We start from the raw sequence: 23,217 nt of genomic DNA, 5'->3' as shown, positions 1-23,217 counted from the left end.
AAACTTACCGCGCTCACCACCAACGACAACAACACTTTCCCCGCATCACTCCCGGTGTGTGGTACATTCCCTTCCCGCAAAGAATGTGTCATTGTAAATTGTTTTCTGGACTGGTAAAAGTGTTTGCCTCTTGCAATTTTTTTTTTCCAAAATGTCAATTTGTTTTGTCCTTGGTAAAATCGTTTTTCCTATGTCATTGTGCACTGTAAAAAAATTCTGTAAACTTTTCGGAAAAATACTGGCGGCTATGGTTGCCAGAACTTTTTTGTAAAAAATACACAAATTTTCTGTAAAATAGTTTTTACAGAAAAACGTTTTATTTTTAACAAGAGAAAAATTTATTCATTTACTGATGCAATTATAATTTACAAACCTTTGAGTTAATTATTTATATTTGCAGAAAGCAACCACAGTTTAATTGGCATTTACTGGCATTAAAATCAATATTTTAAATGTCTAAGTACTATATCTGAGCTAATGATATTGAGAACCATAGTACATCTTTTCACTACAAAAACTTTTAAATAATGTAAAGTCATTAAATGCATTATTGTGCTCATACAGTATGTGACTGTAATTAACAGACTTTCACTGCCTTAGTAACTACACAGTTACATTTAAACAAAAGAAGATCCAGCATAACATCAGATTCTCTGAGTTCATCTTGGACTTGCACACAGATGCTACTATCCTCCACAATGGTGAAATAAAAATGTTTTACAGTATTTTGCTGTTGTTTTTCTTAATTTTACAAAAAAAAAATACTGGCAGCTGTGGTTGCCAGTAATCTACTATTTTTAACATTTTACATTTGTAAATTCAGTTTACAGAATATTTCTGTTAAAATACATTCCACAGTCTGTATTTTTCATCGAACACATTTACCCCTCAAATCCCAGAGCAAAATCCTCACTAGTGTCCTCACCACAGAGGGTTGAACACTCAGACAGTGATGAAGTCAATGAGATAAATAAGTGTCTAATTAAAGGAGGATTAATAATTATTGATGAACAAGTGTTAACAAGCAGAATCACTGAAGGAAAGAACAACGAGACCAAATAACACAAATTACAGCCAAAATCAAAGATGAAATCAACTGAGAATAAAACTCTAAATAAAAATAATAATTAATAAAAATAAAAATAATTACTCAATAATACTTTTATTTCAGTAGAGATCATTAAACAACTCCACAAACATCAGGAGCTTCACTTATTGCTGAGCTTTGACTTTATTTCTGTCACATGAACAAAAGCTCTTAATGAAATTGTTGTTCATGTGAAGTCACCATGATGGAGGACAGAGCCTGCTTAAGTTGGGATCTTCAACTGCTTCTTTTAAAGTAGTTTTTATTTTGGCTGCTGTAATTAATTGAGTTAATCACATTATTTGTATAGCATGAAAAGCCAAAATAAAATGTCAAATTAAGAGTGATGAGATTAACTATCAAATCAAAGTCACCCTTGCCTTCTTGTGTTTGTTGATTATCATATTAAGTGTGAGAATTGAATAATATGTGTAAAAGAGACCGCTGGAGCTTCAGCAATCAATGACAGTTTAACAGGTCTAAAAATACCAGTCATAATGAGAATATTTGAACTACGGCAGCGCTCGCAAACACACAAACATCAACAATCAGTCTTTGAATCTCAATAATGGTGACAAACAAAAAAAATAAAAAACAAACCTAGAACAATACCAAACAATCTACTGAAATATTACACCCCAAAAACAAAATAAATTAAAGGCAAAGAAAGAAATGTTAAGAGCATAAAGCTGTATAATTTATTCATGCTGCAATGCATGCTGGGAGTTTTGTACTATGCTGATACCCAGCATGCATTGCAGAATGACTGAATTATGCAGCTTTTTTTTTTAAGCAACCATGGTTGAGGTTCATTTGCTGATTCTTGATGTCTGTGTGTCTTAAATGAGTTTTCAAGGTCTTCTGCACAAAACTCTAAATGTTAATTCCTTCATAATTGTTTGTTGACCCTTCTGGAAGCTGTACTGCTGTCCCTAACAACATCACGTAAATTGATTAAAATAGCTTGAATTTATTTTTGTGACTTATGAAATTAACTCTGTATTAAGTACATAAATGTTTTCATTACTTTTCTTGCTATAACTGATGAGTTTCAGAAACACAGTTATAACAGCCAGAGAAACATCAAGTCCGAAGAGAAAAGGTTCAAGAGCTCAACTAAAGCAGCATCTAATCTCCATGATGGTGAGGTCAAATGAAACATTTTCAATAAAAATATAAACCTCTGTTAATTATCTAATATTCTTGCAGATATGAAAGAATTGAAGTCAACTGTAATCATTGAAGCTGCTAATGTTGTTATTTAATGGAGTTGTTTAATCCTGTTTTAATTCAGTTGGTTTGGTGTGAGGCTGTGTTTGTAGTTTTATTTCTGGTTCTGTCCATCAGTGATTGGGCTTGTTAACAGCAGGTGTTCAACAATTCACTTATTTGTGGTCATTCACTCTGTCTAGTGGACTAAACTAATTGACTAATTTAGGGACAAGTGAATGAGGGTGTGTGGTGAGATTTCAGACACTCTAATTAGTTTCTCGAAAACAAAGGTTAGATCTGTTACAGTTATTTTCCGTATGTTGTACTGAAATGAGCTGTTTATCATTTAACATGTTTTCACTGTAGATTTTACAGGCGTAAAAGAATGTAAATTTGTCTTGAGCTTCGTAAAAGTGTTTCCCACTTTGTAATGTTGTTTTGCACTTCCCGGCCGCAGAATAAGATCAGACTTTATAACTACTAATGAACAGTTCATATCTTAATAATATTCAGGTAATAAGCCAGTAGTTAATAGCATGAATTGTGACCTAAACTAAAGTGATACAGAAAGTTGATCAGCTCGAATCTCTCAGATGGATGGAGGGCAGAGGATCTATTTTAAAGTATTTGTGCAAAAATTCACTGTTTACAACAAAATCAATGGGCTATGATTTAAGATTGACAAATGAGATGTATGGTGAAGTATAGACTTACGTCAATTGCATCTCGTTCAAAGATCCTGAGCTGGAGGAAAAGTTCGAGTTTGATCTTGCGTTCCTGAAATAGCTCCTCCATCTGAGCCTGAACCTCATCCAGCTGCTGCAGGACACTCTCGATGTGAGCCATCGAGCTGTTATGAGGAGTCTTATTGCTGGAGATTGCAGAGTCTCTGGAGTCACAGAAGAGGATACGAGAGAACATATCAGAGATAACATCTACAGGAGTTGAAGTCTATTCTTTCTGTTGTTTAATTAGCTTCTGCAGGTCAGTGATGTGAGTGTGTGTTTTGAGGATATTGTAGTTGCTGCAGCTCTGGGTTCTCAAATCAGTGGAAATATATCTCTAATATTAATGGAGGAAATCAAAATGAAAGTCTAATTTCATTCTATTTAATATCAAATTGTCTGCTGTTTTTCTGAAATTAATTGGAAATGGTATATTACCTTACTATACTACATTACACTACACTATACTATACTATACTACACTATACTGTACTGTACTATACTACACTACACTATACTGTACTGTACTGTACTGTACTATACTATACTAAACTATACTATACTACACTATACTATACTATAATAGTAAAGTCAAATCAGCTTTATTGTCGATTCTGCCACAGACATACGGAGAATTGAAATTATGCTCTCTCAGACCCTGGGTGCATACAAATAATAAAAACAGTAATTAACTTACTAATTAGTACAGTATTACTACACAATATAATTGACCAATTGTCAATTGCTTGGGTACTTATATCATTATAACTGTAAATTGAATTTCAGCAGAGCTTATAGATAATGTTAGATATATACACTTACCAGCCACTTTATTAGGTACACCTGTCCAACTGCTCATTAACGCAAATTTCTAATCAGTAAATCACATAGCAGCAACTCAATGCATTTAGGCAAGTAGATATGGTCAAGACAATCTGCTGCATTTCAAACCAAGCATCAGAATGTGGAAGAAAGTGGCTTTAAATTACGGCATGGTTGTTGGTGCCAGACGGGCTGGTCTGAGTATTTCAGATACTGCTGATCTACTTGGATTTTCACACACAACCATCTTTAGGGTTTAAAAGAGAAAATATCCAGTGAGCGGCAGTTCTGTGGGTGCAAATGGCTTGCTGATGCCAGGGGTCAGAGGAGAATGGCCAGACTGGTTCGAGCTGGTAAAAAGGCAACAGTAACTTAAATAACCACTTGTTACAACTGAGGTATGCAGAAGAGCATCTCTGAACGCACAACATGACGAACCTTGAGGCAGATGGGCTACAGCAGCAGAAAACCACACCGGGTGCCACTCTTGTCAGCTAAGAATAAAAAACTGAGGCTACAATTTGCACAGGCTCACGAAAAATAGACAATAGAAGATTGGATAAACGTTGCCTGGTCTGAGGAGTCTCGATTTCTGCTGTGACATTCGGATGGTAGGTTTTGCCGTCAACAACATGAAAACAGGGTTCCAGCCTATCTTGTGTCAACGGTTTAGGCTGGTGGTTGTAGTGTAACATGTGGGGGATATTTTCTTGGCACACTTTGTGCCCATTAGTAACAACTGAGCATCGTGTCAACGCCACAGCCTTCCTGAGTATTGTTGCTGACCATGTCCATCCCTTTATGACCACAGTGTACCCATCTTCTGATGGCTACTTTCAGCAGGATAACGCACCATGTCATAAAGCGCAAATCATCTCAGACTGGTTTCTCAAACATGACAATGAGTTCACAGTACTTAAAAGGCCTCCACAGTCACCAGAGCTCAATCCAATAGAGCCCCTTTGGGATGTGGTGGAACGGGAGATTCGCATCATAGATGTGCAGCTGACAAATCAGCAGCAACTGTGTGATGCTATCATGTCAATATGGAGCAAAATCTCTGAGGATAGGAATAGTTCCAGTATCTTGTTGAACCTATGCCACAAAGGATTAAGACAGTTCTAAAGCCAAAAGGGGGTCAAACCCAGAACTAGTAACGTGTAACTAATAAAGTGGCCGGTGAGTGTATACTATACAAAGTCAGCTTTATTGTCAATTCTGCAACAGGCATATAAAGAATTGAAATTATGTTACTCTTAGACCCTTGGTACAAACAAATAATAAAAACACTTTTTGTATTTTTTTAACCCGAACCCTTTATCTGTCCCTACCCCACCTCAATGAATTTATTGTTTTGTTGTAAGTACCCAGTAGTTAAGGCCAATTAATATAAAGTGGGACCAAGAAATAAGACTTCCTCTAAATATATATATATATATATATAGATTGGGAAATAATTTTAAAAAATAATTACAATTTCACAGGAGGGCTAATAATTTTGCCTTCAACTGTGTAAACTCATTTAAAACAATATATACTATGACCAAATGTTTATATCATGACAAAATATAACTATGTTGTCGTCCAACAGTAATGTGACTATAAGGCATAAATATTTTAAGGTTTCATAGACATAAAAATATCATGATTTTCTATAAAGCTGCTTTGAAAATGTGCACTGCGAAAGGTGCTATTAAAATAGATTTTACATAGAATTATGATTTTACATAGATATAGATTTTACATAGATATATTTACATAGACATATTCATGTTCTTCACTTTATTATCATTATTATTTATTTATTTATATATATTTTTTGAGTACATAGTAGGTCTGATGTGTCTTTTTTTATAATACTATAAAGCTTGTCAAATACTGTAGGTATGTAAATGAATACTGGACTTGTCTGTTATTTTCCCACATATTTATGTTTATTTTTATTAGGATAGATAACCTTACAGTTCCAGGTGATCTCACAAAAATATCTCCCAAAATACTACTTGTAGAGTTAAGTTACTGCAATTAATACCATAGGCGTCAATAAGATGATGCAGCTATTACAGTACATGACATGCATATTTGTTTGCGTCAGAACAGTGCCATGACAATTAACTGACTGCCATTTTGTTCCAGTGGGCAGTACCTGAGCTGCTGTATGAGATCCTCCCCTTCTTTAATGACGTTGACGGTGACCTGCAGGGTGGTTTGCTGCTGTTGACCAAAGCGCTTGATCAGCTCCTGCACCGCCTCCACTGACTCGGCATAAACATCATCCAACAATTCCTTCTGAAGCTCCTCCAACCATGTCCACAGCTGCAGAGCAATGACATCATCATCATTAAAATCCATAACCAAAAAGAAGTATACTTCAAGCTCATTTATGAAATATGCTTAAGTAATGTAGAAATATATTTTAAGTATCCTTTACATATTAACATCTATATGTTGTTAGTATACTAGAATACCAACTGGGACTAAATTGGCCCACTTTTAGGATATATATATATATATATATATATATATATATATATATATATATATATATATATATATATATATATATATATATATATATATATATATATATATATATATATATATATATATATATAACCCACTTAATATCACTAAACAAGTACAGTATGTAATTATTTACCAGTGCTGCTGAATAAGGGACTAAGTCGAAGGAAAATGAATGATTGAATTATAATTGTAATTAAATTTCACAGGCATAAACTTACAGTGTACTACTTTAACATAAAACTACACCAAATACACAAGAAGTTTTGAGTTACTGTAATTTAATTACAATTAATATATATTATATTATATATTATATATTTAGCACAACACTTTGTGAAGTTTTTTCCAAAATACCACTAGTTAGCAAATTTAGCTAATCATTAGCACTTTTCAAATAAGCCTACTGTCAATTAGGCTGCATCCGAAATCACCTACAACTGCATTTGAACATTAATTTACTACTTGACCATTAGAAAAGTGTGTTCTATACAGTATGAATGTGAGTAGTGAATAGTACTACATCTGCCATTTTGTCATAATCACGTGACCTAGCCATGTCAGTTGCGTCACTTCACTCCCATTCATGAATTCTCTTGCAGGGCATCATGGGATAGCGTAACGTGCATCGGATGTGCACTTCAGAATCTAGCTGTAAATAGTAGGTCATCCAGGTACTTCTCGCATACTGTTTTTCAAATTCTATAAATTGGGACATACTACTCAGCTTGCATACTGTTTTAAGCGTACTATATAGTACGGAAGTATGCCATTTCAGACGCAGACATAGGGCTCTATTTTAACGATCTAGGCGTAAAGTCTGAAGCGACGAGTGCAAAATCATCATGGGCGTGTTCGAATCCACTTTTACTATTTTAAGGATGGAAAAATCCGCTCTGCACCATGGCGCATGGTCTAACAGGGTTGAGCTTATTCTCTTAATAAGTTATTGGTGTGTTTTGAAAATAAACCAATCAGAGTCTCGTCTCCCATTCCTTTTAAGAGCCAGTCAAGTCGCTCCATGGCACATTTTCTATTTAGATGGCGGACTTTGTGGAAAAGTGGAAGTGGAAAAACTGAACGCTTCACTAGCGAGAAAACAGTTAAACAACATCTGCAGAGTGAGGATAAAGAATGAGCCTCCTCCATTCTGCCTTTACTTACACTCGCTCGTGGATAAGGAAATGGTGGAAACTCACTCCACTGAAGACATCCATTAGCCTACATAATTAATTTTGTTTGTTAAGCGCAAAGATTTGTCTCCAAACTATTTCTAAAATCAATTTCCAGCAAACTAATAAATGAACAGTAATAATAAAGTGTGGTCAAACAACTGAGTTACATCCAAACACACGTCCTATGCCCCATATGGTCCAAAACCTGACAGGTGGACAAATCTAAGCTTGTTTTTTAATAAAACAAATATAAATATGCATATAATAAATAACACTAATGATAATAATAACATTATACAAAAGCAAGTTGCCATGAATAAACTGAAAAAAAGCCCCTGAGATGAAGAAGGCATGAAGGCAGTTGTTTTTATATTTATGTAGAACATAATAATTTTTAAAACTTTTAAATTCTTTTTCATTTGTAAAGATACTTGCATATTGCTGTACATCCTGCTTGTTTTAAGCAATGTTTAAGCGTGACGCACAACTCACGTGCTCTGCACTGGTCTATTGAACAGTCTATTTTAGTTCCTCAAAATAGCATTGCGTCAAACAATAAGCCTTAACACACCTCTTTTCCAGACCATAACACCCATGAGTCTATAAAGTAGCACAAATGGATTCGCTATTTAAACAATGCGGAGGAAAAAGGGAAAATTAAGGTTGCGTTGGTCTGAAACTAGCAACATGTCGTAGAAACACGTCTTGCACCTTACTGCACAGGATGTATGATAGGGCCCATAATCTGGCTGCTAGAATACTAAGCATATTTGTTTATTCGCTAAAGTAGGCTTTAGTTAAATTAAGCAAGTATAGGCCAAAAATGAGACTTTTCTGTCAGTATACTTGCAGTAGGGGCAATATTAAGTATATTTAAGTACATTTCTGATAAGCACATAAAAATTTAACTGAAAAATACACAAAAAAAAGACAAGATACTAATAGTAAACCTGAATAAAGTCTTTTTTTTTTAAGGGCAGCCAATCAAAACAGAAATATATCTATGCTATGAACCAATCAATAAAACATGACTATTCCAACAAATAACGTTTAACCCAAAATAGAGAAATGCACAAATATGACAAGATAATAAAAAGCCAGACAGACTTTGGCTGCCACCGAACGGCTGTTGTTGTTATTTCCTGTGAGCGGCCTTCTTCTCTTGTGAGCTCACAGGATTAGCCATCTGCCTGTGTTGGCATGCCGGTAAGTATATCTCCTGAAACAGCAGGCCATGCGCCGTGCTTCCACACCTCCCCATTGTCTTTTTTCCACCTCCACCTTTCTTTACCTTACTCTTTTCTCCAAAACTTTAGCCTTAAACACACTCTCAGAATCAAAGATGGCTGCATAAGCCAGCCTGCTACAGATAGCAGATGGCTAACATTATGTTATTTTGAGAAATCAAAGAGAGCGTTGTTTGCTCATTTAAAATATGTTATGAATCATGTACTGTCTACTCTTTAGAATTCATTGCTTGTGGAATATAGATCAACGAAGAGGAAAGTTTTTCATTTCACAAATGGTAAAGATTTGGGCTGCGAAAAAAGTTAAATGCTAATGCTAACTGTGCAGATCATGCACTGCAAAAAAATACATCATATGTCAGATTAATGAAGACGATACAGACTAGAAAAAAATTGTAATTATTCGTCAGTGCAGTAATATAATTATACTTGGTAATAAGTCTTGAAATAAGAAAACTTACCTAAGCTTAGTAAAAATAAATACCTTAAATAACTAAACTTACAACATTCCAAGCAGTGTATTTATTCTATTTATCCTAAAACTAGATTGTTAATTGATTTTTAAATAGCTTTTCTTATTTTGTTTGAAAAGGTTTTAAGGCTAGATTTACTAAACAAGAGAATTCTTCTTAATTTAAGAATTGTCATTAAATGTTCTGTCTTAAATTCAGCCAAAGCATTTAAACTTAAAACAAGATTATTGTGTCAGTTGAATCAGGATAACATAATACTTACTGCCCACAATTATTTATTAAAATTAAGACTTTTTATAAAGTAGTTACATTTTAAAATAACTTGTTGCTTTTCAAAAATACTGAAGTCTACTGCCACAAAACATAATGGAATGTATTTTGTAAGGAACAAGTATAAGTTTTGAGCATGTTTTAATCGACAAACTTCAGCTATTACAGCAAAAATAAAGGCTTACAAATAAAAGGATGGTCTTAAATTATGTCCCTGATGGTAATTATGCTAAATTTGCATAGTACTGTATTTTTAAAACCATATGTGTTGGGATATGTGGAAATATAAATTTATATAATCTAATTTCAAATGAACAATAATCTACATATAACTGAAAGTTATATTATATCACTTCAGTCACTTGGCCATTTCCAGACTGATTTCAGTATTCAGGTATCATGTTAAGTTAAAACCCATACATATCCACACCCATATGTGTGCCTTTTCCTATAGATTTACCTCTTTGCTGTGTGTATGGAAGGCCACAGACATGTCGAGCAGGACTTTGCGCTGTTCAACGCGCCTTACGAAGTCCTGGATGCGGTCCTCCAGCTGATGCGCAGCCTGGTAAATCTCCTCGGGGTCACACTCACCCGTCTGAGCCAGCTGCTCCGCCGCCTCCAGCAGTTTGTCTGCATTGGTGTAGGTATTCTGGGACACATGCAGATGTTTTGCATAATATGCAATTGACCAGTTTCTTCCACAGTCTGTCTAGTTTTCATACTGGGAGAAGTTCTTACTTAAATTGTCTTGTTTCTAGTCCAAATATCTAAAAATTTTTAAAGTCAACAAGCATTTTGTAGACAAGTAAAAACTATAATGTTATTTAAATTAAATGTTTCTCTTAAAACTACCTTGCTTTTGTTTTGAATTTTCAATTGTTTTAAGGAAAATGCCATTAATTTTGACATATGTCTAAAAACAAGACAATATTTTTGCTTGTCTATAAACAAGACAAAAACTACGTAAGTAAGAATTTTTTTGCAAAGTAGATAGCTAGCTGGAAATGAGTAGTCAAACAGAACTTTCTATGAAGTTATTGCTGATTATGAATTATAACTCTGTTAATAAATATTTATAATCATTCTATAAATGTATCTATAAAGACACAACAAGCATTTATTACGGTGTTTATTCATGTTGGTTAACATTAGTTAATGTTATTTAAGTTAAATAACGTTAGTTAATGTTAAGTAATGTTAACAAGCACAACTTTGGATTTCAATAATACATTAGTTAATGTTAAACTATGATTAATAAATGCTTTACAAGATTATACATGCTTAGTTAGTGTTAGTAAATACATTAAATAACATTGAGTAGTGGACCATTATTCTAAAGTGTTACTGCATACTGTATTATAATGACAGATACAGCTACATAATTAAAATAATTATAATAGTGTTATTAATACTTATTACTTAACGTCATCAATGATGCACTTATAAAAGTTATTAACTGCATTATGACCCATATTAAGTAATCATAAGGCATAGGGCTCTTATAAATAATATAAAACCATTGATTTATTTGACACAACAAAATCTGTCTTACTAAGAAGTCTGTAACAACACTGTAAAAAAATGCTATAAAATTTACAGTATTACTGGCAATATTCACCATTATAATTGTTAATTCACAGTGTGCTTGTAAATTCTGCCAGTAATACTGTAAAAAATGCAAGTAATACTGTACAAATTGTTAGTAAAACTGTACAATTAAGAAGAGCACTGTGAATTAATAATTCTAATTGTGTTGTAAAAGTACAGCACCGTTGTAATTGTTAACTTACAGTACACTTGTAAATTTTCCCAGTAATACTGTAAAAATTGCAAGAATACAATAAAAAATTCCAGCAATACCGTAAAATGTACAAGTGCACTGTAAGCTTAGAATTGCAATTGTGTCGTAAAACAACAGCACAGTTGTAGTTGTTAATTTACAGTGCACTTGTAAAATTTGAAAGTAATACTGTAAAATTTGCCAGTAATACTGTAAAAATTGCCAGTAATACTGTAAAATTTACAAGTGCGCTGTAAACTAACAATTACAATTGTGTTGTAAAACTACCGCACAGTTGTAATTCGTCACCTTAGAATTATAAGGTTCTATCTGACATTTTTGTCAAAATTGAGTTATTGACATTCTTATTAAATGACAGCTTACTTACATTATGGGATGTTTTTTTTATAAGTTGTTTACATTTTAAGACTTTTTATTTACAAAAACAAATGTTATACACATATTGTTTACTATGGAATGCAAAAACTTTGAAGCCCAATATCTCAAAATCATTCAGAACGCAGATAGAACCTTTTAATTCTAAGGTGATGAATTGTTAATTTACAGTCCGCTTGTAAACTGTACACTATTACTGGCTACCAAAATTGCCAGTAATACTGTAAATTTTACAGCATTTTTCTTTTAGTGAACATTTTAACAATGAATACAATCATGATCGACTAATTAATACTTATAAATGAGTCTCTAATGAAATATGAACGTGTATATTGAAAAAATTAAATGCATCACTAATTAGTATTATTACCACTGCATTCTAATACAGTTTACAGTTTGTTACGTCTTAGATACACAGATAAATTTTATAATTCATTATAAGCACGAGCTTCATAGAAAGCGTTCATAGAAATCAGAGTGTTTTTCTTACCTGAGCCACCTCTTCAAAGTCCTCATGGCGTTTCTGTAATGCTCGAGCTCTGTGAAGGGACTTCCCCACTCCAGTGTGCTTACTCAGAAACGCCTCTCCGTGGTTTTCAATCCAATCTAGAACCTGCGTGAGCAGACAATTATAAAGAGGAATGTTACTAAATACTGCTAGGAGGGTCAAAATAATCAACTTACATAATACATTAAAAGATCGTAAACGAGACTTAACTAATACACAGATTCTGTATTTCAGGTGTAGACCGTATTTAGCACAGAGGGAAAGAAAAAGAAATTAAAGTTGTAAAATGTAATTTAGCAAAACCTAAAATGCAAAAAAAAAAAACGTTCTCACTGTTTTTATTCTGTTTTTAGTCCAAATATCCAAAATCTTAATTAAAGCAGCATTTTCTATTAGGAAAAAATATCATGTTTGAAACTGTTGTTATGTTTGAAACATTTGTTATTGTTATGAAATAATATTTCAGAATTAAGTGAGATTTTTAAAGTGATTTTCCTTAAAACAAGCACAATAATCTGCCAATGGGGTGAGCAATATAAACTTACTTTTTTTTTTTTTTGGCTTATTTTGCTTACCGCATTGGCAAATCTCACTTAATTTTGACTCTTTTTTTAATTACTTGTCTAGAGCAGTGTTTCCCAACCCTGTTCCTGAAGGCACACCAACAGTACACATTTTCAAGCTCTCCCTAATCCAACACACCTGAATCAACTCACCAGAACATTAGAAGAGACTCCATAACCTGAAGTGAATGGGTGAGATAAGGGAGACATCCAAAATATGTTCTGTTGGTGTGCCTCCAGGAACAGGGTTGGGAAACACTGGTCTAGAAAACGTTTCTTGATTGAAGATTGCTTGAATATTTGGGCTAGAAACAAGGCAAATAATCTAAGTAAGAAGAGCTTTTTTGTGTGTGTACTATGTGACCATAGAGCAGTATTATTGGTCCAGTATTATTGGGCATAGGTATACTTTGGGGGAAGAGAAAAAAATATAGGTGTTTCTTTTATGACAAAAATCATTAGGGTATTTAATAAAGATTTTTAGGAAATACTTTTTTCCTACTTAAATATATCAAGACTCACTTGATGATTAATAATATGCTTTGCTAAGAATGAATTTTTTTTTGAGGCTTCGGATTTGTGGTATATTCACAGGTGAACATTGTTTTCCATACTGAGTCTTTTCTAAGAAGTAAACTGGTGCACATATAGAGAGAAGAGTGTTTATGCAGGTGGTTTGTCAAGCCCACTCACCTGTGTGTAGCACACTTCATAAATGTGCAATGTTTTTTTCTTGAGATTCTGTATGGAGTGGTTTTTAGAAAGTGCAAATGCAAACTGGTGCAAGTGTCGGTTAAAGTGTAAGAGTAATGAAAGAGTGTGTTTTAGGGCTGCACAATATTGAAAAAATTACTGCAATATTTTGTTTTGCTGCAATATACAGTGCTCTGCATAACTGAGTACACCACATTTTGAAAATTTTTATCCATTTCTCAGTGAATATAGGACACACACACACACACACACACATATATATAATATATATAAATATAAATATAAATATATAATATATATAAATATAATATTGTATAGCTTCCTATTAAAAATATGAATTGAAAAGATAGATTTGTGAGGGGTGTATTTATATATGCTGAGCACTGTATATTGTGATATGTATAAAATGTCACTAGATGATTTGAATCGTTTTTTGGGAAAGATTTCATTCATTTTAAAATCATAATTAATAAGCAAAATAAATAAAAGTCTAACAGTTTTGAAGTACAGAAATTGACCAATCAAATGTAAAGTAACATGGTCATCGTGGTATAAATAATTAGAAAAATAATAACATCTTTATCTTTCAAACTTTAATAAATAATCTAATCGTGCGATGTGACTATTGCAGATACACACATTGTGATTTTGATGAGCAAATAATATATTGTTCAGCCCTAGTGTGATTTCTACAGGTAGTTTGTCAAGTATTTAGTAAATGTCCTACCCTTCACCCAAAAAATAAAAATTGTGGCATTATTTACCCACCCTTTACTTGTTTTATAACTTTGTGAGTTTCTTTCTTCTGTTGAACACAAATGGAAATAATTTTAAAGAAAGCAGGAAACCTGTAACCATTGAGTATTTGTTTCCTTTCCTATGGAAGTCAATGGTTACAGGTTTTAGGTTTGCATCAACATATCTACTTTTGTGTTCAACAGAAGAAACAGAAGAAACTAAAGATTTAGAACCACTTGAGGGTGAATAAATAGTGAGTAAATGTAAATTTTTGGCTAAACAATCTCTTCAAATATACCACAACTTAATTTTTGATTAGTAATATGCATTGCTAAGTACTTAATTTGGACAATATTTCAGGGTTGTTTAACCCTTGAATTCCACATTTTCAAATCTCTGCGAAATAATGTATTATCCTAACAAACCATACGCCAATGGACAGCTATTAGACCTCATTAACCCTTTACCTGCCCCACCAAAATTTTGGGGGGATTTTTGGTGGTCAATTAATTTAAACAATTTTGGAGATCAATTTATTTAAAAACAGAATCAAAATAAAACCTTTTTGAATACTAAATCATCATTTTTTGAAGCATGCCATAAAATAATTCAGATTCTCATTTAACATGTTTTCTTGTTTTTTATTTTTTGTACAATAAATCCAAAGTCAAGTATAGTAGAGCAACATGATTATGTTTGTTTGATTTTACTTGTAAACCAAGTTGTGTACTGGCTGTGTAGTGTAAACCATTATTTAAAACAGTCATTCTTTAAATGACTTTAACAGTCATTATTTAAAACAGTCAAAATATGGTAAACCATTTGGTAGAGCAGGCAGTTAAATGGTTAAGATGAATTTCCCATATTTCACACAAGGAAAATTGTTACTTATTTTTGCACTGTAAAACCCTACATCCAACTTTATCAAATGAAATGAGTGTAGTTACCTCAAAACTTACTGAAAGTTAATTCTACTCATTTGAGAAGAGTTAATTCTACTCATTTTGAGAATCAACATTACCTTCAAGAACTCAGTGTTGAAGGTAATGAGATAATTAAATACCACATTACTTCAACTTAAATGGAGTAAGTTCACAGTACTCATATAGATTAGTTTAACTCAAATGGTTTTATAGCAATCAGTTTCCTCAAACGGTTTGAGTTGCCTTAACTTATTGAGTTTTACAGTACTCAGTTGATTTGAGTTCTCTTCATTCACTGGGTTTTACTGTGCTCAAATTGCTTCGTTTACTCAAATGGATTAAGTTCACAGTACTCAGTAGGATTAGTTTTTGAACTTAAATGGTTTGTTGCAATTGGTTTTTTCAAATGGTTTAAGTTACCTTAACTTTTTAGGTTTTACAGAGTGGTTTTGTCATCCATGGTCACAAATATTTATAAAAAAGCTTATTATCATAAACAACAACTTGTTTAAACTACTGAGTGAAAATGAGTTGAAAAAACAATTCTTAAGTTTTTGGGGGGGACAACTTATTTGTTTTATGTTCAATCCACTTAAATTTGTACAAAATGGTTATGTTAACTTAATTTGTTTTGGAACAAGAAAGGATTTGTGTGGAGCCCAGCATATTTTGACAGTGTATATTTAAGCTGCATTTCTGGTTTAAAACCAGCAGGGGGCATCTGAAATCAGCGGGAGTCACTGCGACAGCTCAACACCTCTATAAACATCAGCACCATACACGCAGTGAGGTCATCCTGCAGATTAAACAAGCAACACTGCTGTCTGCTTTGATGGGGGTTTCCAAGAGAGTACAATAATTGTGTTTATTATTGATATTTGATTAATGAGGTAGCATCTTCTGTAGAGCAAGATTTGAATACATATACAAGACTTTACTTTAAAACATCTTTGAAAAAGTATATATTAAATGATTTATTGGAATCTGCAGAATGGATCCAAGTTGAAAAGCTTTGTACCTGCCTCAAAGACGCCACAGCGCACTGTGAAACACATTTGAGTCCCCTTCTCATGCATATTTCATTATGCCACCTTTGATCTGACACACACAGAAACATTCAGAGCTATGTGTGTGTGTGTGTGTGTGTGTGTGTGTGTGGTGGCATCTGTCGGCACATGTGCGTGTGTGTGATTAGGAGAAATCATTTGTTGTGCAGATGTTGAAGTCTCCTGTGTCACATGACTGTTTTCTGATGTCTGGAAGGTTTAGTAGTCCCCTATGCCTGCATCATTTTATGGGGCAAACCCTCAACATAATGAGGCTGCTGAACACGGTTGCCATGACGACTGATACTGAATGCGTCTTGAGTTTAAAAAAAAAAGGAGAGAAAAAATAAGTGGGAACAGTGTGGGACAGACTGCATGCGAAAGAGTAAAAGGAATTGAGAGAGGAGCAACTTACTGGATCCGCGGACGGCTGAATTTGTATGTTAGTTTATATTGCTATAAAAATGTAAGACAATATATTTGGTAAAAAACATGAACAAAAAGCTATATAAAAGCTATATGGGATAAAAGCACAAATGCTATGCACTGTTATTATTACTTTATGACGTAATTTTTCAACAAACAATCCAATTAATAATTAAATAAATAAATAAGTTGTTTAATTAAATAAAAGAAGGAAAGAATGAATGAAGGAAAGACAGTAATTAAAATAAAGCGGTTTAAATAAATAAATTGATTAAAAAGAATGAATAATTAAAAAATGAATAAATGAATGAATAAATAAATAAAGTAATTAAAATAAAAATGAATAACTAAAGTAATTAAAATAAATACATAAATAATGTAATTAAAACAAACAAACAAACAAATACATAAATAAAAAAGAAACTAAAAATAAATAAAGCAATTATAATAAAGTAATAAAATAAATACATAAATAAATAAAGTAATTAAAATAAACAAACAAATATAACAAACAAGTAAATTAATTAATAAATAAAGTAATTAAAATAAATAAATAAATAAATCATTAAAATAAATAAAAATAAATAAATAAATAAATAAAGTAATTAAAATAAATAAATAAATAATTAAAATAAAGTAATAAATTTAAATAAATAAATGAAGTAATTAAAATAAATAAATACATAAAGAAAGAAAGAAAGAAAGAAAGAAAGAAAGAAAGAAAGAAAGAAAGAAAGAAAGAAAGAAAGAAAGAAAGAAAGAAAGAAAGAAGGAAAAATTTAAGTAATTGAAATAAATAAATACATAACTATATAAATAAAGTAATTAAAATAAACAAACAAACAAATAAACAGATAAATACATAAAGAAAGAAAGAAACTACAATAAAGCACTTAAAATAAAGTAATTAAAATAAATACATAAGTAATTAAAACAAACAAATAGATAAATAAATAAATAATGGGTGCACTTCATTTTTACTCATATTTAATGTGTACCTACAGTGTACTTAAGAAAGTACTGGGTTATATAAGGTAACTACAAAAGGTAGGTTTAAGCATTGTGCCTAGTTATTATTCAATTATATATCATGTAATAAGTACATAATATGTACCTATAAAACAGAATGGTAATAAAGTGTGACCTAATTTTAGTAGAATAACATGTTGTCAAAACACTCATATTTAACAGTCTAAAGTGAAAGTGCACATTCGTGGAAGAATTAAAAAGATTGTTGCTATTATCTTGCTGTCATCATTACCATTAATCAACAACAAAAGACTAATTTAAAACTCTAAGACTAAATACACCGCCTTGAGAATAACATTTTTTTTATATTCATTCATTGATTGATTGATTTATTCATTCATTTTCTTTTTGGCATAGTCCCCGTAAAAGTTTAGAATGACATGAAGGTAAAAAAGTTATGACAAAAATATGCTTTTAATGATTTAATGAAGCAGATCTAAAGTCTCTGAGTCAAATTTATATTCTGTTCCCTGCAGTGAATATGTATTCAGATGCTGACATTTTTTCCATAACTATATTTACACAACGAGATGGCATTCAACCAGATGCACCTCATCTATTCACACGAATTGCTTTTGTTACTAAATAATTCTATTCAACTTGGTAAATTGTAAAGTGCCATTTATTTTGCTTGTGGCAAGGATAAATTTTCAGCAGCCATTACTCCAGGTTTTAGTGTCACGTGGCTTTTCCAGTAATTATCATTATTATTATTATTATTATTATTATTATTATTATTATTATTATTATTATTATTATTATTATTATTATTATTATTATTATTCAGAAAAGTTGTGCTGCTTAATATTTGTAAGACAACTTTCTTCTACAAACATAATCATTTAAAGAACAGCATTAAATCGAAAAGTAAAACTTCTGTAAAGTCGTAAATATAAATTTCTTTATCAACTGCTGTTGTATGAAGAAATAAACTCTATTCATTTGTCTTTTGACAAAGAGCAAGAGAAGGAAGAATAAAATCACTGCCAGTAGAAAGCAAAATTCAACAGGAACAGCCATGTGTGGGGTGAAACTTGTGGGAAGTGGGTGAGAGTGAGCTGAAAAAAAAAATCTGTCCCGCACAGATGTCTACCGCAGTGTTCTGACATTTCATACATTCTACATTTCTCATTGAGTGATTAAATACATTTCATGGTGTCCACATGCAGTATATCAACAGCATGCTTTAGTATAGTATTTAGTATAGACCTGATTTGATACAAACAAAAGAAAATTTAAGGAAAATTATTTTTTGTGCATTTATATCAGCATTTAAAAGTAAAAATACAAACTAATATAACTTAATTTTAAAAATATGTTTACTTTAATTATTTAAAGCAGGGGTGCTAAACTCAGTTCCTGGATGGCTGCAGCACTGCACATTTTAGTTCAAACCCTGCGTCAACAGACTTACCTGTAGGTTTCAAAGAAGACTCAATTATGTTGATCAGGTGTGTTTAATTAGGGTTAAAACATAACTGTACAGAGCTGCGGCGCTAAAGGAACTGAGTTTGACACCTGTGATGTAAAGACAAGAATACCTCTGATTTAATCATTTGAGCGTCTCTTTCACCGTTAATGCTGATCCTACCATGCTTCAGGTTTTTATCAGTGTAAAAATTCCAGAAAAGAAACTTACAGCTCACAATTGCTTTTTTTTCTTCTTTAAATCATGTTCTTGCATTGTAACATATGGGTGGAATGCATTTAACATATTGTCAAAACACTCATTTTTAACAGTCTAAAGTGAAAGTGCACGTTCGCGGAAGAATTAAAAAATTTTTTGCTATAATCTTGCTGTCGTTATTACCATTAATCAACAACAAAAGACTAAATTAAAACTCTAAGACTAAATACACCGCCTTGAGAGTAACTTTTTTTAATATTCATTAATTGATTGATTGAATTATTCATTCATTTTCTTTTTGGCTTAGTCCTTTTAATGATCCGGGGTGGCCACAGTGGAATGAACCGCCAACTTATCCAGCACGTTTTTACACAGCGGATGCACTTCCAGCCGCAACCCATCTCTGGTAAACATCCACACACACTCATTCACACACACTCATACAATACGGACAATTTAGCCTAAACAATTCACCTGTACCACATGTCTTTGGACTGTAGGGGAAACCCATGCGAACGCAGGGAGAACATGCAAAACTCCACACAGAAATGCCAACTGACCCAGCCGAGGCTTGATCCAGCGACCTTCCTGCTGTGAGGCAACAGCACTACCTATAGCGCCACTGCGTCGCCACTTTTTTTAATATTATAAAGTGAAATAGATTATAAGGCTATATATTGTATGCTGGTGTATAGTGTTTTTAAATGGTATTTAAGTTTATTTTTACCATGTAAACTGAATCAAACCACAAACTTTGACCAAAAAACCGTGATACAAACCAAACCATCAATTTTGTGAACATCCCATTCCTTTTAAAAATTCACTGACCTGCTGAACGTCCTGTTGGAAGACGCAGAGCTGCAGCCGTTGGTGGAGACGGAGTTTGCGGTGTTGCCATATGTTCTCCAACTGCCTCTGGTGATGCAGAACCTCATGAATGATGTCCAGAACGTGATGAACAGCCTTGGAGTAGTTCGCAGAAGAAGTCAGCGAATCAGCACTGCCCGGGGTCAAAGGGCGTTGTAGCTTATCTAGGAGGGCTTTGCCATCCTGACTTACCTGAGGATATACACATAACACACACATCTTGATATTAGTTAAACATTAAATTCATACTTTGATTAACTAACTAAAATATAAACCATAAAACAATACATGGTGCAGACTTATGCAGACAATTAAACCTTGTGCTGTTTGGGATGCTTTCCAACAGGGGCAATTTTGGATCTTCAATTGGCCGAAACGTTCTCTGAGAACTTTCCTGGAGATGTTTAATTCTTGCTCAGCTAAGAGGTCTTCTTGAATTTAGCCTTAAAGCTGAAACTATTTTAAAACTATTGGGAAAAAAAAACATGTTTTTCTTGTAATGAACATGAGAGATTCGTACTTCAGAATAAGCAGCAGTGATGTGTTCATAGAGACCCTGGTGGTGATGGATGGTGTCTTCCAGGTCCTGTAGCTCAGAAGGAAGTTCGCCTTCTCCACAGGCCTTACACCATGAGTCCATGTTGCTCATATACTAGAAAACACACATTAGTATTCCGTTATTGATCATCTCAAACTGGGCAAATATACATCTGTGTTCTTTTACTCTATACAGGAATAATTATACAATAAGTCAATATAAAAATGTTGTTAGAAGGCTAACTTCATAACGGTTTGTATTTTTGCTGACTTATTGGGAGCACAATAAAAGCCAAATTAACAGAATGTCAGTCTAGTATTGATGCTGAGAACAGATAATAAGTAGAAAAAGAGAAAGATAAAAGAAAGAAACATCAAAAGAATGGATTTCAGTCATCTATAAGCAGAATACAATCATATCAGCACTAAATACTCAATGGAAATTCATTGAACAACAAACAATGACTAACAATCAAAACACAAGGTAAACATTCCTGCTATTTGCAGATTTAATTTTGGAGGAATAATACTAACGCTAATAGTAACATATTGTCTTATAAACATATGAAGAGTTCAGATGCAAAACCCTCTAAATCCATCAGACCTCTTTTCTTGTAAATAAGCATTTTCTATCAGGCTCCTCTGATTAGGTTTCGAAGTTTCATTTTATATGTAATGATAAGGTTATTAGCTAGTAAATAAAATCTTTTTTTCATAAATGTCACTTAAGTCAATTCTCTTTGTTTTAACAAGGTAAATTTTCCTTTGCGTCAAAACCAGCTAAATCCACTTGTGCTTTTTATGCAAAACCCTCTAAATTCACCTGTCGGGACAAGACAGTGTAATTAGTTGACAAATCACTAAAGATGCAATTAGAGATTATTTTACCAAACATAAAACACATACACAAACCACCTGAAATTAAAAATATATCTGTCAAGTAAGTGACAGTTCATTCCCCTGTGGTAACCCCTGATAAACCAGGGACTAAGCAGAAGGAAAATGACTGAATGAAATCTGTCAGGTAAGTGCATTAATCAATAACATTAAAACTGATATTAAATCTTAACTATCTGTTGTCATTTCTGATATTTGGGATTTGGATTTAATGTAAGTAGAGCAATGTAAACAAGCTTGTTAGATTCAAATAATGTAGTGTAAAACATTGTGAAACATCAATATCTGTGCATTGTCCATTTAAAAAAATATATATATAATTTATTGAAGTAATATAAATAATGTACAGTTTAATCCATTATATTTATCTTTTAAAACATAGCTTGCATTACCAAATAAAACACAAGGTAGGTCTAATGTGCAAAAAAGAGGATGTCTCTCAGAATCTGTCATTTATTCATCCTCATTATACTCAAGATCTTGATCTCTTTTTCGACTAGTTTATCCTCATAGCATTCATGTGGGATGAAGAAAGGCATCTTAACTTCGTCTTTCGTGAAATTGAGTTGATGTTTAATGTATAGTAAATTAGACTCAATCAAAGAAGCGCCGCTGCGCAAAAAAAATTTATGAATGCATGCTACACTTTGTATATATGGTGTTTTCGGTTTCTTATAATGCAGAGTTTTGAGGTAAGGGACTTCTTCATTTGCCATTCACTGACAGTTGGAAAGGCTCATGCAGCTCATCAAACTCAGTCTTTTAAAATTGAAATCGAAAGCGGAATAAAACAGTTTCCTTATAAAAGCCGGTGTATCAGCTCACTGCTACATTGAAAACATATGTTTCGATTCGCGCCTTCTGATTGGTTCTCAGGAAAAAGCGGCTTTTGTTGTCAAAGGCAAGTGGTGTTTAGCAGCTTTTGCAAACAAACTGTTATTTCTGAATGTGCTGACACAGTGATTTAGATGATTTCAAACAAAATTATTTGTTAAACATGTAGTACGTGTAGAACAAGCATTCACTCAATATCATTATCGCATTTTTGGCAGAAGTGGCGTTTAACAGCTTTTGCATCTGAACAATATGTCATTGTTTAAAATCTAAGAAGCCCTTCTATTGCATGCATACACACACACACATACTTGTATATATGGTTTATGAGGACTCTCCATAGTCGTAATGTATTTTATATTGTAAAAACTGCTTTATAAACCTGTTGCACATTTTAACTCCAACCCTAATCTTAACCCTGTTAAGTATGATAAGAGCTTTGAATTACGAGGACATGCTTTACCTTAAAGTAAAAAAAAATAAAGGTTAATGGCCGTTTACTCATCCTAAAGTGGTTTCAAGACTTTATGATGTTCCATTTTTTGGTGAAGATATTTTGAAAAATGCAATAAACCTGTAACCATTGACTTCAACAGTAGGAAAAATAAATACTATGGAGATCAGTGGTCACAGGTTTACAACATTGCTTAAATAAATTTGTTTTTGTTCAACAGAAAAAAAGAGCTCAAACAGGTTTGGGAAGAGTATAGAGTATATTATAACAGAATTTTCTTTTTTTGGTGAACTGTCCCTTTAATAGAGTACAACTAGGTCATAGCCATGTCATTATACAAT

At 32.7% G+C, this 23,217-nt stretch overlaps 1 protein-coding gene across 7 annotated transcripts in view; it reads right to left on the bottom strand.

The window, feature by feature from the left end:
* triob (trio Rho guanine nucleotide exchange factor b) overlaps window positions 1-23,217 on the bottom strand; it is a 279,189-nt gene that overhangs the window by 122,119 nt on the left and 133,853 nt on the right. For all 7 annotated transcript variants that reach the window (XM_056475717.1, XM_056475716.1, XM_056475711.1 and 4 more), the window contains 6 exons: window positions 20,675-20,806; window positions 20,116-20,346; window positions 12,204-12,326; window positions 9,995-10,186; window positions 5,993-6,162; window positions 3,014-3,188 (listed from right to left, as the gene is read on the bottom strand). In XM_056475717.1, the coding sequence (XP_056331692.1) occupies window positions 3,014-3,188; window positions 5,993-6,162; window positions 9,995-10,186; window positions 12,204-12,326; window positions 20,116-20,346; window positions 20,675-20,806 (1,023 nt within the window). The remainder of the gene's footprint in view (window positions 1-3,013; window positions 3,189-5,992; window positions 6,163-9,994; window positions 10,187-12,203; window positions 12,327-20,115; window positions 20,347-20,674; window positions 20,807-23,217) is intronic.

The sequence above is a fragment of the Danio aesculapii genome, chromosome 16 (assembly GCF_903798145.1).
Source record: "Danio aesculapii chromosome 16, fDanAes4.1, whole genome shotgun sequence".
Lineage (NCBI taxonomy): Eukaryota > Metazoa > Chordata > Actinopteri > Cypriniformes > Danionidae > Danio > Danio aesculapii.
The sequence above is the reverse complement of the archived record's forward strand: the minus strand, read 5'-3'. Positions and strand labels throughout refer to the sequence as shown.